Genomic DNA, 16874 nt, shown 5'->3' on the forward strand with positions numbered 1-16874 from the left:
GATAGATAGATAGATAGATAGATAGATAGATAGATAGATAGATAGATAGATAGATAGATAGATAGATAGATAGATAGATATTACATACATGGCACAGTAAGACAATGTTTAATTACAAATGAAAAAGCAAACAAAACAAAATGTACAAGAAATCAATATTGTGAATGCTGACTCAGCGCTCACAGAATACCAGCTGAAATTAGCATGCTACGTTTTGTGCTTTGTGTCAAGATAATCAGTCATAAAAGTGTCAGATTACACTGTGATTGACAAGGCAACAGCCTGCTAATGAGTTGTTGGACTTTTATTTTGATAGTCCAACCACATATCTCTAGTGTTCTGACTCTAGCACCAAACATACAACTTAGTATCACCCAAAAACTCACAATTTAGGATATGAAAAATTTTTTATGTCAACTAATTCCTGTTTTTGATTGTGTGTACTGTCTTAATAATTGAATGATTTGTGTCTCATTGTTAAACTTACAGGCCAGATATAGCCCAAGAGCCACCAGTTGATTACGTTGAATGTAATAAGCCTCTGTCATGCAGTGTAACAGGAACAAATGAGTTGAAAATAATTATAACAATGGTAGTTTAACACCAACAAGCACAAGAGCAGCTTGGGTGAAGTGGGGTTAGAGCAGATGAATCTGATCTGATTTAAAATAAGATGACAGAAATTAGCAGGAAAAAGATAAGAAAGCCGTTTATTTTTGAGTTTTTGATTAAATTTGTACTGAAAACAACATCTTCACCCCCATGTCACAGGTACTGGTGAACTGGACACCCATACAACTTTATGTACATTTCATATGTTTGTACATTTTACACTCATTTCAATAACTTTATCACCTGCATGAAATGGGAGAAGAGGGTCCCTGTGGTCACTAAGTGGGAGGTCCTTGGTGTGTGGGAGGAGTTTGTCATGATTGGTTGAACTGTTTTGGGTGGTGTTTGAAGAAGCCATAACAATTTGATCAACATGGCCAGAAAGTAGCTAAAACTTTAAATATGAACATAAATTTTAGTCATACCAAGACATGAAGGTGATGGTGGCACCAAATTTGTAGTCAGTAAAATATGTTCACAAGTTCACAGTTATTTTACTGTTTATCATTACTTCATCTTTTAACCTCAACCTCCCAAGTCAATCCAACCAGTCATGGTATTACCAAACTCCGCCCACACCCAGGGACTGTGCCAATCACGGTCAGGACAAACTCCACAAAGTCAAGAAAACTCCCCTTATAGACCCCAACAGGAGTCAAAATGACAGCATAAATATTTGTGTCTGTGTTTTTTTAATTTCAGTGCCGTGCTAGCAAAATACTGTATGTCACAGACCACTGGATGGATTTGACTGAAACTCTCAGAAAATAATCATTGCTTGTACATCTACGACTGACTACATGTAGGAAACAACCTACATAAAGATGGCTGCCATTCTAATGGTCCATAGCAAACACAACTCAGTCATTTTTACAGATGAGGTAAAATGTGGGGTGGTAGTAGCTGAGTCATTCTCAACATATCCTTTGAGTGCTAACCGACCACGTGAAAGATTCTGCATGACACTGATTTTGAAATCTGACAACTATAACTGGCATGAAAGGTAAAGGGTGTCTATTAGAGAAATATAATGCTTGATTTGACTACTTATCTGTATTAAAAACACCTGTGTGTGTGTGTGTGTGTGTGTGTGTGTGTGTGTGTGTGTGTGTGTGTGTGTGTGNGTGTGTGTGTGTGTGTGTGTGTGTGTGTGTGTGTGTGTGTGTGTGTGTATTGTTATGTCTGGTGTCAGTATCTTTAATAAACAGCAGTGATTCTTTTTAACACACCAATATTTGAAAAGATCTTTGTTTAATTGAATACATTTAATTTGAAGGCACTTTTCATGGCACTCAAGGACAGCGTGCAATTAAAATACAATATAAAATGCAGTAGAAAAAAAGAATAAAAACAACAAATAAATCATAACTTAAAAAGAGTTGATTAGAGATGCAGGTTAAACTGAATATGCCTGTTTGAAAAGAAGAGTTTTAATTTGTGATTAAAAACAGGAGATGGTGAGTCCAGTGTTAGTGTTTCTTTTATATTTTTGTGAGAATGGATGGGAAGAATAATAATTAACTTATCATTTAACGTTCCCAGATTTAATATATTGTACAAGGTAACAAAAGGGGTTTGTTACCTTGAGTAATTCCTTTCACATTTTGTATGGTTTTAATTAACATAACAGCAGAAGAGGACGCCTCACAACCTCGTGCATGAGTTTGTCGTGTGTGTGTCTTCCATTTGGTGCCACTTCTTTTACAGAAAGATGAAAGCTAACATCAGCTTCGTCATGCTAAACGGGCCACTCTCCGCTTTTGTAAACGCAGAGAGGGCCGCAGCATCCTGAAGCACACGGCCAAATGAAAACACCTACACACACTCCGATGCACTCGCAAGTCAAGGCCCCAGGGTTTGGCATCCAGCTGAGTGTGTGTTTTTAAGGTCATCACTTAAAAGATGATTCAGCCTTATCTCCTGATCCCCGTGGCCCATCTCTTCTATTTCCTCATCTCTTCTCCGCTCGCTTTGCCCCTCGGCCACCATCACCTCCCTTTTTTTCTCTTTTCTGTCCTGGAGCTTTGCTATCTCTACATCCCTGCCACCTTCTCCCTCCCTCCCCACCTGCTATCTTCACCCCTCGCCTCCTCTGACTTGGTTTGCTTCCTGCTCCATATTCTCATTTCTGTAATCATGTCTTATCTATTGCACACAGGCCGAAGGGGAGGAAGGAGGGGAGGTTCAGGGAATGAAGAGTGCTGAGCTCTCATGCCACACATTGTGAGTGGTGTTGAAGCTGCGACGAGAAAGAAGGAAAAAAGGAGAGGTGTGATTCAGACTTGCAAGGATTTGCTCAGTTTTGTTCGGCTTTGTCCAGTCCACCCTTGGTGGAACCAAGTGTCAGCGTTATGTCGTGCTCATTAAAAAACATGCAACAAGCAGATTGTGAAAACCTAAAAGACTTTGAACAAAGTTAAGATGAAGTTTTTTTATTGTCTTTTATAATATGGTGCAAAAGTTTGGGCAAGCACAGGCAGAAAAAAGTGCTGTACAGTTAAGAATAGCTTCAAAATGAAAAGTGTCATTCCTTGAATGTGCCACGCAAGTCAGAGTCAGAGTATTTGTTGGAGATAACTCTTAGCTACTACCACACCAAGTTTCAGCCTATGAGCTTTGAACCAACTTTCAAGACCACGAACAGTTCCTTAAGCCCTTGACACTGTCCAGGGTCCTAAAACATTCCAGCACTTTCAGGACCTTGGACAGTTCCTTCAGCCCTTGACACCGTCCTGGGTCCTAAAACATTCCAGCACTTTCAGGACCTTGGACAGTTCCTTCAGCCCTTCACACCGTCCTGGGTCCTAAAACATTCCAGCACTTTCAGGACCTTGGACAGTTCATTCAGCCCTCGACACTGTTCAAGGTCCTAAAACATTCCAACACTTTCTGGACCATGGACAGTTCCTTAAGCCCTTAACACTGTTCAAGGTCCAGAAACATTCCAGCACTTTCAGGACATTGGACAGTTGCTTAAGCCTTTGACACTGTCCAGAGTCGCAAAACATTACAGCGCTTTCAGGACCTTGGACAGTTCCTTCAGCCCTTAACACCGTCCTGGGTCCTAAAACATTCCAGCACTTTCAGGACCTTGGACAGTTCCTTCAGCCCTTAACACCGTCCTGGGTCCTAAAACATTCCAGCACTTTCAGGACCTTGGACAGTTCCTTCAGGCCATGACACCATCCTGGGTCCTAAAACATTCCAGCACTTTCATAACCTTGAACAGTTCCTTCAGCCATTGACACTGTCTAAAGCAGTGATTCTCAACCAGCGGCACGCAAGCATATTATAGGGGGTACGAGGAAAAATTTCCCATGTGTGTAAATTTTTTCTTTATTAAAATAGGACTGAGATAAGTAGGGCCTTGTGATTTCCGCAATGCAGAAATTGCAGTCAGAATCATGGAATTAACACAAAATCAAATCCAGTATAAAACATGGAATTCAGAATTTGCTCATTTGGGTGAGTTTCTGACATACTTTGGACAATGTATTTTGGATGCTGCTGTTTTCTGCACCTGCCATTACCTTGTTTACTTTTTTGTTTACTGATTCACTTTCAAGGCAACATTTTTATCATTATGTTTAATTTCTGGTGAAAAAATAAAATGTCTGATAATTAAATGTTTTAGAAGGTTAAATAAATAATTTTCATTTAATAATCAGTTGTAGTACATTATAGTTTTGGAGAATCATCACTACATTTGACTGAAGGGGTACTAGTGGTATGACAAAATGGCTCAGGGGGTACACAAGTCTAAAAGGTTGGAACCACTGTACTAAGTTATAGCCACATTGGGTTAGCTGTGGCAGCCATTTTGAATGAAGTTGACTCCAAAAGTTTATCACTTCGGAGTACTTTCTGAGAGTTTCATTAAAATCCGTCCATTAAGTCACAAGATTTTTTTTTACCAGACAATCAAACCCTGATATACACAAGCAGTTGCTTTATTAACTGCCTTTGTTTTTACATTTTCAGCAGTTTAAAAAAATGCTATATAAGCTAACAAAAAAAAAATCAGATCCTGTGTAGTCATCCCTAGTCTTCAAAACACAATCATTTCTTAAAATGTACATTTACACAAAGTCAGGGATTGTAGGGTTATAGTCAACTGTAATATTACCCAGTAATGTCAAATAATACGAATCATCATTTCAGATTAAACACAGTCATTTACTAAGAAGGAAACAACTGTAGGAAGAGTTAAACTGTGTGCAAAACTCTGCTACCAAGAATAAGTTTTAGAGATCATTTAGCAGGTCCAACACTGAGGCCAGAATGAGCTCAGCTACCAATCAAAACAAAGGTTTTAAATCATTATGGTTTCATCTTGTGCTGGTCATCATCTTTTGAAAAAACACAAAGCAACTGGCAACACTGAAAACCACAGACCTGGTGGTCAGCAAAGAAAACTCAGTGCAAGAACATATTAGCCGTGTTTCCATCAATGTTTTATTTTTTTGTGCATTTTGAACTATCGCGTTAGAAAATGTTGATGGAAATGGCAGAGTTAGAAATACGTACTCAATTTTTTTCACACTCACTTTTGGGATTTTCCAAAAAAGAGTTAATATACAAATGGAGAGATGGAAAAACATTAGAAGTTATGATGTAGCAAACATTTACCTCATGATTGATCAGCTGTTCCCACTGTCGGCATCTTTCCGGATACTCTCATGAGAATTTTTACTCTACGTCTCTGGACAGCATGTAACATGAAAAATTGGCTCAAAATTTGCATTACAATTGGATAGAAACAAGGCTAATGTCAACTAATGTTGCACTGACACACCAACTCAGCTCTGTGACTATCATCATTACACCTTCAGAGGTGACTGACTTCAGCTCTCCTCAGTTATTTCACAAAGGATACTGCAACAAAGGCAAATCAGACCCTGCTGAACAAGTTGGGTGAAAAGGCCCCGACATTTTCGCTCTTATCAGGACAAAGGACATATTTTTGTTTTTGCCGCAATCAACAACCGATTTAGTTGGAATGGTCAGTAGAAACAATCCAAAATAGTTATGAATAAAAAAGCTACAAGAAAAATAAGTAAAAAAATATTCGATTTTTAAAACCTTTAAAAACTACAAAAACTATAAAAACACCATAAAGCCATTGCTAGACAAATTATTTTTGATCCCCTGAGATAGTCTAGTAAATTATGTGACAATATAAAACCAAACCTCCTTCCTTAAAATTTTCCCTTTGAATTCACCTTTCCCAAGAAAAATCATTGTTAAAGAAACCTAAAGTGTAGCTGCCACCTACAGCTCAGAACAGTTTTAAACACAGTGACACATTGTCTGCCCGTCTCATTAGGACTGCTGTCAGGGAGTAATAAACACAGTTGTGTCGTTATTGTGGTGATTTTGTACTGAGGGTGGAGAGTTGTGGCGCTATTCAAAGCAGGGGCAACTGAAAAGCACACTTCAAATCATTGTGGGTTTCTTTTTACAGCTACATGTTTACATAGCCTGCCTTTATTTTCTGCAAGAAGGTCCGTGTTTGTTTCTTGCACGGTGGCTAAGTACATATTGTTCCATAAAGAGCAGAATGACTGCTGTCTATTGAAAGTGGGGCATGCATACACTCATAATACATGGAACCCCACTTAACCAACTTGTCAAAACAAGCAATCACTTAAAGAAGTATTTTTGTTTAAAGTCAGATTTAAAAGTCTAGTCCTGGTAGAACAGATCTGAAAATCTGTATTTGGGCAGCTCAACGCACCTGCCAGTGTTAGAGCTGTGGATCAGCCTGGCAGGCCACAGCAAATCTCATCATTCACTCAATACCCCCCCTCTCTCTGGACCCTCTTCTCCGCAGCCGCTGACGACTGAAGATAGGAGAAAAAAGTGCAGCGGGAAAGTTCTCCTTGTGACCAGAGGTGTGAATGTGATGGCAGCCCGAGGCACGGAGGTGAATTGTGCAGGGTTTATCCTCTGAGAGCAGTAACACGCACAAACTCTGCTCTCGCTTCTATCAGCAAACCTCAGCTGTGTCTGATGGATGAGAGTTGGAAAAACACCAGGGACTCTGGTGACTACCTGCTGTTTCTGTAGAAACACAGCCTCCATGGCAGCTCTACCTGAACACAGCTGGAGGTTTCAGTGTATTTTTTTCTCTTTTTTTGTCTACTTGTGCTCTCTCAGTTGGCTTTTAAAAAGGTACTCTATGGCAGCAATTACCTTTTATTATTATTTTAGGAGATTTATGTGCACAAACTGAGTAAATCGGCATTGGAAAACTTCCGAGATTAGACGTGTGACGTGGGGCACAGATTGTCTGAGGCGGCAGGTAAATATGGTGCAAGTAAACCATTGTTTTCTAACAACCTGCAACCTATTCAGGGTGTACACCTCTTGCACATTGACTGCTAGAGTTAGGCACAAGCTTCCCCTGGGATCTGGGGGAAAAAATGCGAATAAAATAAATGGATGGATAGTTTTATGAGCAAAAAGCTTCATGTAAATCGACATGTTTGATTGCCTAAAATGTTAAAGGTGTGGGTGTATTGTGGGTATCAGTGTCGCAAAAACAAATAATGTCCAGTGAGTCATGTTTTTACAGTATTACAGCATATCATTGTGCCTGTTCACATTTGAAACAAACATGGGAGGAGACGGTGGTTTGGTCACATATGGTGTACATTTGTTGACAATAAAGATGTTCACATACCTGCAGATAGTGGAAGGTCCTCTCCTTCAGCTTACTGTCCATGGGCACCAGGGCTTTTTCATAGGCGCCCCCTCTGGTGGAAGGGTAAACCTCTCTGGCCTGACTCACTGTCATGGCTGACCAGGTGCTCCTTTTCAGAGAATGCCCATGGTGCCCATGGTGTCCTCCTCCCTCACTTCCAGCTAGAGCCATAGTGGTACATGCCATGCACTCGCCAGAGCCCGGTCCACCACTGCGCTCCTTTGGCTTCTTCATGGTGAGCTCCTGGATAGCAGCATCCAGACTCTCGTGTCCGCTGGGATACCCCCGTCTACCCCCGCTGACCAAGAAACTGCTGTCGCTGTCCAGGTTGTCATCAGAGCTCCACCAACCCGCTGTCCTGCTACGATGGCGTCTGCCCGACTCATGCCGCGAGTCTCCACTCTTGCTACGCTCTCGAGACTTACTCCTCCTGGTGGAGCGAGACTGGTGGCCCGAATGGTGGCTGTCCTCCCCTCCGCTCCGGTGTCCTCCCCCTCTCTCACCTCGGTAGTCGCCACCTCCCCTCGTGCCATTGTACTCCCGTTTGGATGGCGCCTCCAGGGAATGGGACTTGGCGAAAAGGCGCTGAACAGAATTGACCAAGTGGCGAATACGCGATGGGCTTTCGCTACGTTGTTCGGTGCCCCCGCTCGCAGTGCGCTGATACTGCAGCGTGTGGAAGCCATCAGGGTGAAAGGGTACCTGCTTCTCAAACTGGTCCATCAGGTTTGGGGGAATGCGGTGCATCTTCGCTCCGTGGCCTGAGGATAGGCACTCCTCGCAAGAGTCGAAGGACTGAAGAGGTGGGTGCTGGCTCGGGTGTGATCGGGGGAAGGTTCCCCCTCCAGAGTGGCTATGGGAGTGTGAGTGTGCATGGGAATGGGAGTGATGCCTCTCCAGTGCCAGTGCCTCAGCTGGACCTCCTGGTGGGTAATAGTGGCCATCGCTTTGACCATGGTAGTAGTCTCTGCCCAGGCCGTCACAGTCCTCAGGAGTACAGTGGCAGGGGCCTCCTCCGCCACCACTAGAGGAGTGCTGGGACATGCTACGGCTGACATGGTACCCTTTCATAGGCGCCGGAGCATGGTGGGCTGTCCGGGCCGAAAGGGGGCGCTGTGGGCGTGACAGGGTTGCACTGGTCTCACCTGGATGCCAAAGAAAAACAGGTATTTAGTGAGGGTTGGGGATTATCTATTTTTCATGCATTGCTATGAAACTAAAAATGTCAAAAATTTATTATTGTTGATATCTATGTAAATGTATTTATTTTGCACATAAAACTACAACAGTTGACAGAAGTGTTTTACAATTCATGAAGTAAAGATAATTCTTAAGGATAGATTTAAAAGTTTTGACAGTCTCAGTGGTCTGTATGCAGAAAATGTATTCCACCATTCCACAGGTTTTGGGCAGAAGCTGCAAAAGGCGAAACTGCAGGTGAAAGTGCAGCACCGAGATCATCTCTAGTTGGTTGTAGCTGTTAGCCACTGCTGCTAACACAGGGTCATCAAAAAAGATTAGCTTTTGCATCCAGTAGTTGAAAACCAGTGCTTGTGCACAAAGTTTAATACTTTGATGATACGAAAATGGACCAGAAAACTGTGGAAACATTGAAGGAAGGTAAGACAGATCTAACATCTGATGAACACTCACTGCCACATACTCTGATGTAAAATTTCTCATTTATTTATTTATTTATTTATTTATTTATTTATTTATTTATTTTTACATACACTATTTTTAGATCAGAGTCTCTGTGCTCAGGATTTAGCCTGTTTAAGTTAAATATTAGACTGTTTTTAGTGGTTTCTCTTCAGAGGGCTGCATAGTGCTTGTCATCAATAAGACAAAGTACCGTCCATTTTAGTTTTGACAAACTGAAACAGTTTGTCATCAGATTAAAGGCTAATCCTATTCCCAGAAACATTTACTGTTTTCCTAATCTGCTCCCATAAATGGGGTTTTTCCTTCACAGACAAGACAGACATGTTCACTTTGGTTAGCTTATATTTTGGTTGTCTAAAAAATAAAATACAATGACATCAGGGCCATTCTGATAATGTCAGATGTTTTCAAACATAAGTGGTTGTAGCAGCTGTAAAAATAAAGTCAGAGTACCTTTTTAAAAAAAGCTGGGTGCAGCACTTTTCCTCCAAGCAGCTGCACATATCCCTCCTCATTGGGCACAAAAACAAATAAATGCTGGTACTCATAGAAAATAAAATAAAAAAAAGGCTATCAGGACACAAATGCTCCGACAATTTTGCTGACTGTATGATACCAGCAAAGAAGGGGAAACAGTACGTACTGACCGTAGATTAACAAAATTTACATGAAGAGATGTTGATCTGTGTGGAAGCAGAGGTGGACTCTATTCAAAATTTCTATTTAGTTTGAATACAGCTGTTAAAAAATAACTTTGGAAATCTGTTTGTGTGGTTCAGTCTATGAAATATTTGGTTTCACTTGTGGTCTACCACTCACAAACAAACAAACAAACAAACAAACAAACAAACAAACAAACAAACAAACAAACAAACAAACAAACAAACAAACAAAACATTGAATTTCACAGAATTTGCTCATTTGGGTGAGTTTCTGACATACTTTGGACAATACAATGTATTTTAGACGCTGTTGTTTTCTGCACCTGCCATTACATGGTTTATTTATTTAATTACTTATTCACTTTCAAGGCAACATTTTTATCTTTATGTTTAATTTGAGTTGAAAAAATAATAAAAAGCCTGATAATTAAACATTCTAGGGGGTTAAAGGCACAGTGTGTAGGATTTGTTGTTTTCAGCGACATCTAGTGGTTGAGTGGTTGAATCATCCTCCCTGGTCCTCCCCCCACCCCCACCCCCACTTCCAAACACAAAGGAGTTGCTACGGTGTCTCTCAGGTGTCAAAAACCTTTGATAATTCCAACCTCGATGTCTACCAGCAGCTTCAGGGCTAGTGATGTTTCAAGTGGTAAGATTATGAGCTTTAATAAGTAAAATTATCCCAGCTACAATGACAGACAACAAATATTACATTTATAGTTTTACAACTAAAACTGTTTTTTGACGCCGCCACCGCAGTTTGTTCTTCATGAGCCTTCGTAGACAAGATGGCGGTGCAAGATGGCGGCTGCCTGTAGTGGCGACCCGCGACCATGGAGATATAAACAGCTTTTTATAAGGTAAAAATAATAAAACAAGGTCTTTGTCTGCAATGATGTTTTTTATTATTGTCATTAGTGATTATCTCAATTTAGGCTAAACGAATTCACAAAATCTTACGCACTGTGCCTTTAAATAAATAATTCATTTAATAATCAGTTGTAGTACATTATAGTTTTGGAGAATTATCATTACATTTGACTGAAGGGGTACTAGTGGTATGACAAAATGGCTCAGAGGGTATACAACTCTAAAAAAGGTTGGGAACCACTGCCATAGACTGTAATTTATTTTTTTTATTTACAGCTCACTTGAGTTTGTTATTCTATTTACCTCTGTCCATCTCTGACATTTCACATTTTGGCACTCTCTGTTGCCAGTTTTGTTCTCCTTCCAGGGCTGCAGGGAATCTGATTCTTTCAGGAGATTTGCAGCTGAGGTGTTTACTGATTACTTCCATCAGCAAGGTCCCCAATATTTTCATAAATACGTGGGATTTCGCTCACCGAACATGAAATGACAATACTGTTGAGTAACACAAACTAAATGATCTCCAAAAACAGCTATGTTTTATGAAATGTGCCTTTTCTGTGTTTTGCAAAAAGATATTTTCTTTGTGTTTTATACTAGATTTTGTGTTTCGAAAATTGTAGAGCTCTGGTGTGTTTCATTTGAAATACAGTATATACTTATTTATTTTCTACAAAGTCTTTTTCAAATGTCATGTTTAGAAAAATGCAGCTTTTTTTTTGCCTTCGTGTATTTTGTCAAAGGTGTTAAAATTAAACTGATTTGTTTGACTTATTACAGTATTTTGCATGTAAATGTTATGTTTCATGAAGTTTTTGTTTGTCTTTTTGTGGCTTTCCTCAATCCATGCTGTAAACTGATAAATGGTTTTAATTCTATCTCGTCGAGTTTATTTATAAGAATCTGGTTCTTACAGTCCTCAGGAGAAAAGAAAGTTTGTTTCCAATTTAATCTAACCTCTGAAATAATTTAGTTCTCAATTATAATCCAGTCCAGTTTGATATAGAATGATTTAGTGTGTTAGCATAAAATATTTTTAATTAAGTAGTTTTAGTGAAGATAACAGTGAAATTATTGATTGTTTAATTTTTTTTACATCAGGGCCATTGTACTAACAGAACAATTCAATAAGTGATATTATCCATCCATCCATCCATCCATCCATCCATCCATCCATCCATCCATCCATCCATCCATCCATCCATCCATCCATCCATCCATCCATCCATNATCCATCCATCCATCCATCCATCCATCCATCCATCCATCCATCCATCCATCCATCCATCCATCCATCCATCCATCCATCCATCCATCCATCGAATGATTATTAACAGCAGAAACATCACTACTGTAGTATTTATTAAGAATGTGCAGCTTTTTCTAAATAACAAGGACAAAATATGAACAGGTCTGCAATTTCATTTGACATATATGAGTTGAATCTCATATTTGTCTCACTTAAATGACAAAAATAACTAATAAGTCAAAGATAACATAAACCAATTTCAGATAACTGGAATGTAAGTGAGGTGAAGCTGATTACATGTAAAAATGGCCTGCCATACCCGTGAGCTGCTGAACAGAAGTCGATTGTTAAATTAGCAAGATGGACTTATTGTTATTATTATTATATTAAGAGCAAGCGAATGTCCACAACTTCTTTCCATTTCCATAGTTAACAGGGGGAAAAAACAAGTTTTTCCAACTCTGGTGAAAAAAAATCCAACTACAATCGTTAATATGCTTTGCTATGCTTGACATACAGCGGGAAGGGCAGGAGAAGTTATGAAGATGTGACACAATATAGCATTGAAACTCATCGTGGTAGAACATTTGAAAAAAAGATGTCAAAATTATGCTCCTAATACAACTCCTTAAAAATTGGAAGATGGAGTGGGGTGGTAGAGGAAACACTCTTGTTGGTTTATAGATTTTCCCCTGCCATTTTGTCTTCTCTATATTTGGATCCCAGTGTTTAGTTCTGTTACCTGTTATTAGATCAGTCTTTTGTTTTCCCATCTCTCGCTCCTCCTCAGTGGTTTTCCCAGTCAGCCTGCCACTCTCTCCTGTTTCCAGTCAACAAGAAACTCAGATGCCTCCACTTTGCAATTACCTCTGTTCCATATATTCAGACCATGCTTCACTACTCCCCTGCAGTGCTTTATTGTTTTCAGTGTCACAGTCAGGTCTGCTCTTCCATTAATGTCGGCTTGATTGAAGCTTGGTTTATTCAAAGCCTTTGAATACGGTCCTTGTTGGTGCCATTTTGTGGCCAAAATATAAGTTTGAACCTGTAATCTCCATGCCTTCATGACTTCATGTAAATAGCCCGTTTTTGTTTACTGTAAGATTATATTGTAATATACATACATATAGTGTCTCTGTTATTTTTCTGCTTGTATTTTGATAAACTGGACATATAAAACAGATAAGGCCGTTTATAGCTCCATCTCATATGTGTCACTCGCTGGTTTGTTATTTTTTGCAAATTTGCCACTAAAACACCACAAATCGGGCCAATGATTTACTCCCTCATAAACCTTTGAATCAGGTGCTAAAGGAGAGACTTCAGCTGTTTTGAAGTTTCATACGTCACTGATCATGGGACTTTTGCCAAACGGATCTAACTCAGACAGCACTTCTGAAACACTTTTGCGATTTCTTGACACAAACATCAGAGCTTCAATGTCAATGTCAATGTCAATGTCAATTTTATTTATATAGCACATAAAAACAACAGAAATTGGCCAAAGTGCTTCATAATTAAGCCAAATGAATAAAACAATTGAGCAACACATAAATATAGACAGTAAAATCAATTTAAAATACAGAAAAACATTAAAAACATTATCATTAAAATAATCTCAAACTCTACCAGAATGAAAGGCCAGGGAGTAAAAGTGAGTTTTAAGTAGAGATTTAAAAGTCTCAACAGTCTCAGCAGTCCGTATGCTAAGAGGTAAACCATTCCAGAGTTTTGGTGCAGAGACAGCAAAGGCCCGATCACCTCTGAACTTTAGCCTGGATCTAGGAACATCTAAGACGAACCGGTTGGATGACCGAAGTGCTCTAACTGAAGGGTTGATGTTAATGAGATCACACAGGTAGGATGGGGCCAGAACTTTTAAAGCTTTAAAAGTAAGCAATAAAATCTTAAAATTTATCCTAAAATGAACAGGAAGCCAATGAAGAGAAGCCAGAACCAGGGATATGTGTTCATATTTTTTAGTTCCTGTTAAAAGACGAGCTGCTGCGTTTTGGACAACTTGTAATCGATGCAGAGAAGATTTATCTAACAACATACAAAGAATTACAATAATCCAAACGAGATGCAATGAGAGCATGAATCACTTTCTCAAGGTCTATGTTTGGGAAGTATGGCTTCACCTTAGCAATAAGTCTAAGTTGGAAAAAACTCGATTTAGCCACTGAGTTTATCTGCCTGTCCAATTTGAACACATTATCAAAAAAGAAACCCAAATTTCTGACAGCAGAGCAGCTGTATGAAGCCAAAGGACCAAAATTGTCAAGAGAAATGTATTTACCAAAGCCGATGACTTCAGTCTTACTTTCATTTAGATTCAGGAAATTTAATTTCAGCCAAATTTTTATTTCATTCAGACATCTCAGGAGTGATTTGAATGAATTAATCAAACCTGGCTTGATAGGCAGGGAGACCTGAATGCCGTCAGCAAAACAATGGAAAGAAATCTTATATTTATTAAAAATGGACCCCAGAGGCAACATATAAAGATTAAAAAGCAGAGGGCCTAGAATAGAGCCTTGGGGGACCCCACACGTCAGAGGAGCTGTAGAGGAGGAGTGATCTCCTAAATGAACAGAAAAACTCCTATTTATTAAGTAGGCTCTAAACCGGGATAAAACTGTGCCTTTGATACCAACCAGCTGCTCTAATCGTGACAGTAAGATGTTATGATCAACGGTATCAAAGGCAGCAGAAAGATCTAAAAGCACTAAAACTGCAGAGCATCAACTGTTAAAAGAAGATCATTAAAAACTCTTAAAAGGGTTGTTTCAGTGCTGTGGCGGGATTTAAAACCTGACTGGAACAGTTCACCAATATTATTGTCTTGTAAAAAACCTTGGTGTTGGATAAAAACAACTTTCTCTAAAACCTTTGATAAAAAAGAAAGTTTTGAAACCGGTCTGTAGTTGGTCAGAACTCCTGGATCTAGGTTTTTCTTTTTCATAAGGGGTTGGACCACAGCATGCTTAAAAGAAGCTAGGATGCTGCCTGATGAGAGTGACATGTTAACCAGAGTTTCAGTTTCATCAACCCATGAGTTTTTATTCTCATCAGCGTTTAGGTTTTTTGTCTTTTCTTAATGAATAAATATTTTTTAAGGTCCTCGTGCAGTTTATTTTCTGGGCTCTCATTTCTGTACAACCAGATCATATTGGACTTCTGTTTGAAGAAATTTTTTTTCCGATAGTTAAATTTTAAAAGAAGACAACTGGGGCACTTATTACCTTCATTGTCTGGTTGCTGTGGCCTTAAACAGCATCCAACAATGTGGCTCATACATGGATAACAACTGAGATTAATACTAAATGTTGTAATCAGACCTGGCATTAAACTTTGCAGCTGTAACCACATCTTTTACAAACCATCTCTTTACAAATTATAGAAAAAAATCACAGTCACACAATAACTTCTTATTGCCGATAAGCATTTGTCATTTTTCCAAATTTGAGCAAATTGAGATAAAATTGCTCGGTGAGAGCAAGAATGGAGCTGCTCGTCTGGATTACATTCACTGGGCTCCAGTGAGTCAGTGTTTTTTTTTTCTGCTTGCTGGCTGCACACAGACATGAGAGATGGGGGACAGATGCTGGGATAATCATTAAATAGAGCGTGGCCTGTTTGCTTTGATTGGGTGAGTGAGGGATGCCACTGAGAAAACTCAGCCACATCGCGCTGTGTCATTGGTGTAGCCGTGACGACGGACCTCTCCAGGCCAGATTCCCACCGTGAACAGATTTCCGACAGCTGTGGCACCTGGTTGGACCTGAGGCCGCTTCTTCTTCGCTCTTTTCAAAGGAGATGCGTGTTCCCTTGAAAAATGTTTAAATCATGACCAATTAACTTCACTTTGAGACAAAAGAAGTTTTAGGATCCATGTTATACTCTTTTCATTTCAGTTTTTTTTTCTGCAAATATTTGCCAAACTCTAAAATTTATACTGATTTGAACATTTCATTTGTGGGTAAACATTTCCCTATTTATATACATTATCATTAAATACGACCAAAGAAGCTGCTTTGAACCATTTCACCAACTAGCTTTAATGCTCCCATTTTTGGCCAAATTTAGCAAAAGGAACCTTTGATGACTAGAGGACAATGTAGGGTCACCTCAAGAGAGAAAACAAGAATTTCTGACTCTAAAATAGGCCTTGGACGAGCCTTCAAAGAAGACAGAAACTCTGTTCCACTATGAACTTTATTTAGGCCATGACAGGTCATTCTAAGAGAACAGAGTTTCTGTCTTCTTTGAAGGCCCGTCCAAGGCCTATTATAGAGACAGAAATTCTTGTTTTCTCACTTGAGGTGACCCCTACAACAAATTTTGAAAATAAGTGGTGCTTGTGGAGTTTTAGACAAAGGCTGCAGTCATATTATTTTACATTTGACCACATGCAGATATGAACACATTTTGAAATTCTGTTTCTGAGGTCTCATTTATAAAGGATTGTGTGGAAACCATACTAAAAATGAACGTACGGCCAAAAGGCGGAAATGGCGTATGCTAAAAAAAATTCAGATTTATAAACCGTGCGTACGCATGTTTCTGCGCACCTTTCATTTATAAATCACAGACGCACGTCAGGGTTTGCGCACGAGGTCTCGCCTCAGGTTCTGCCCTCTACACGCCCACACTCAACCATAATCAGTCAATGTAAAGTACCTCATGAATGTTAAGATGTATTTAAATCAGTCAGCTGATCGATACCTACAAAAGTGATTGGTTCAGACACGCTCCATCGTGCGTCAAGAGGTTGACAGGTGCTGACTGACAGCTGCTCACGTGAACAGAATGTCTGTAATTGACACAGATTTTCCCTCATTTAGCTTTAGAGTAATCTAATGATTTTTATAAAAAAAACTCAGCTTCAAATTAATTTTCCCTCAGAGCCTGCAGGACGATAAAAAACAATAAAAATAAATTTAAATAAGTCAGATAAAATTAGAAATAAGTCCACCGCTCTTCTCCTCGTCCTCTCCCCCTCCTGCCTCTCTGTTATCCGTGGCAGACACCCCCGCACCCCCGCTCGCGCTCTCTCTCTCTCACACACACACACACACACACACACACACACACACACACACACACA

General features: G+C 39.6%; 1 protein-coding gene across 1 annotated transcript in view; it reads right to left on the reverse strand.

The window, feature by feature from the left end:
• The window catches only part of dlgap3 (discs, large (Drosophila) homolog-associated protein 3), a gene marked incomplete at its 5' end in the record, with an annotated part of 49950 nt that overhangs the window by 26172 nt on the left and 6904 nt on the right, over positions 1–16874 (reverse strand). The window contains 1 exon segment of the mRNA XM_014030404.1: positions 7298–8463. Within this exon segment, the coding sequence (XP_013885858.1) occupies positions 7298–8389 (1092 nt within the window).

Source organism: Austrofundulus limnaeus, unplaced genomic scaffold (genome assembly GCF_001266775.1).
Source record: "Austrofundulus limnaeus strain Quisiro unplaced genomic scaffold, Austrofundulus_limnaeus-1.0 Scaffold1055, whole genome shotgun sequence".
In the NCBI taxonomy this organism is placed as follows: Eukaryota; Metazoa; Chordata; class Actinopteri; order Cyprinodontiformes; family Rivulidae; genus Austrofundulus; species Austrofundulus limnaeus.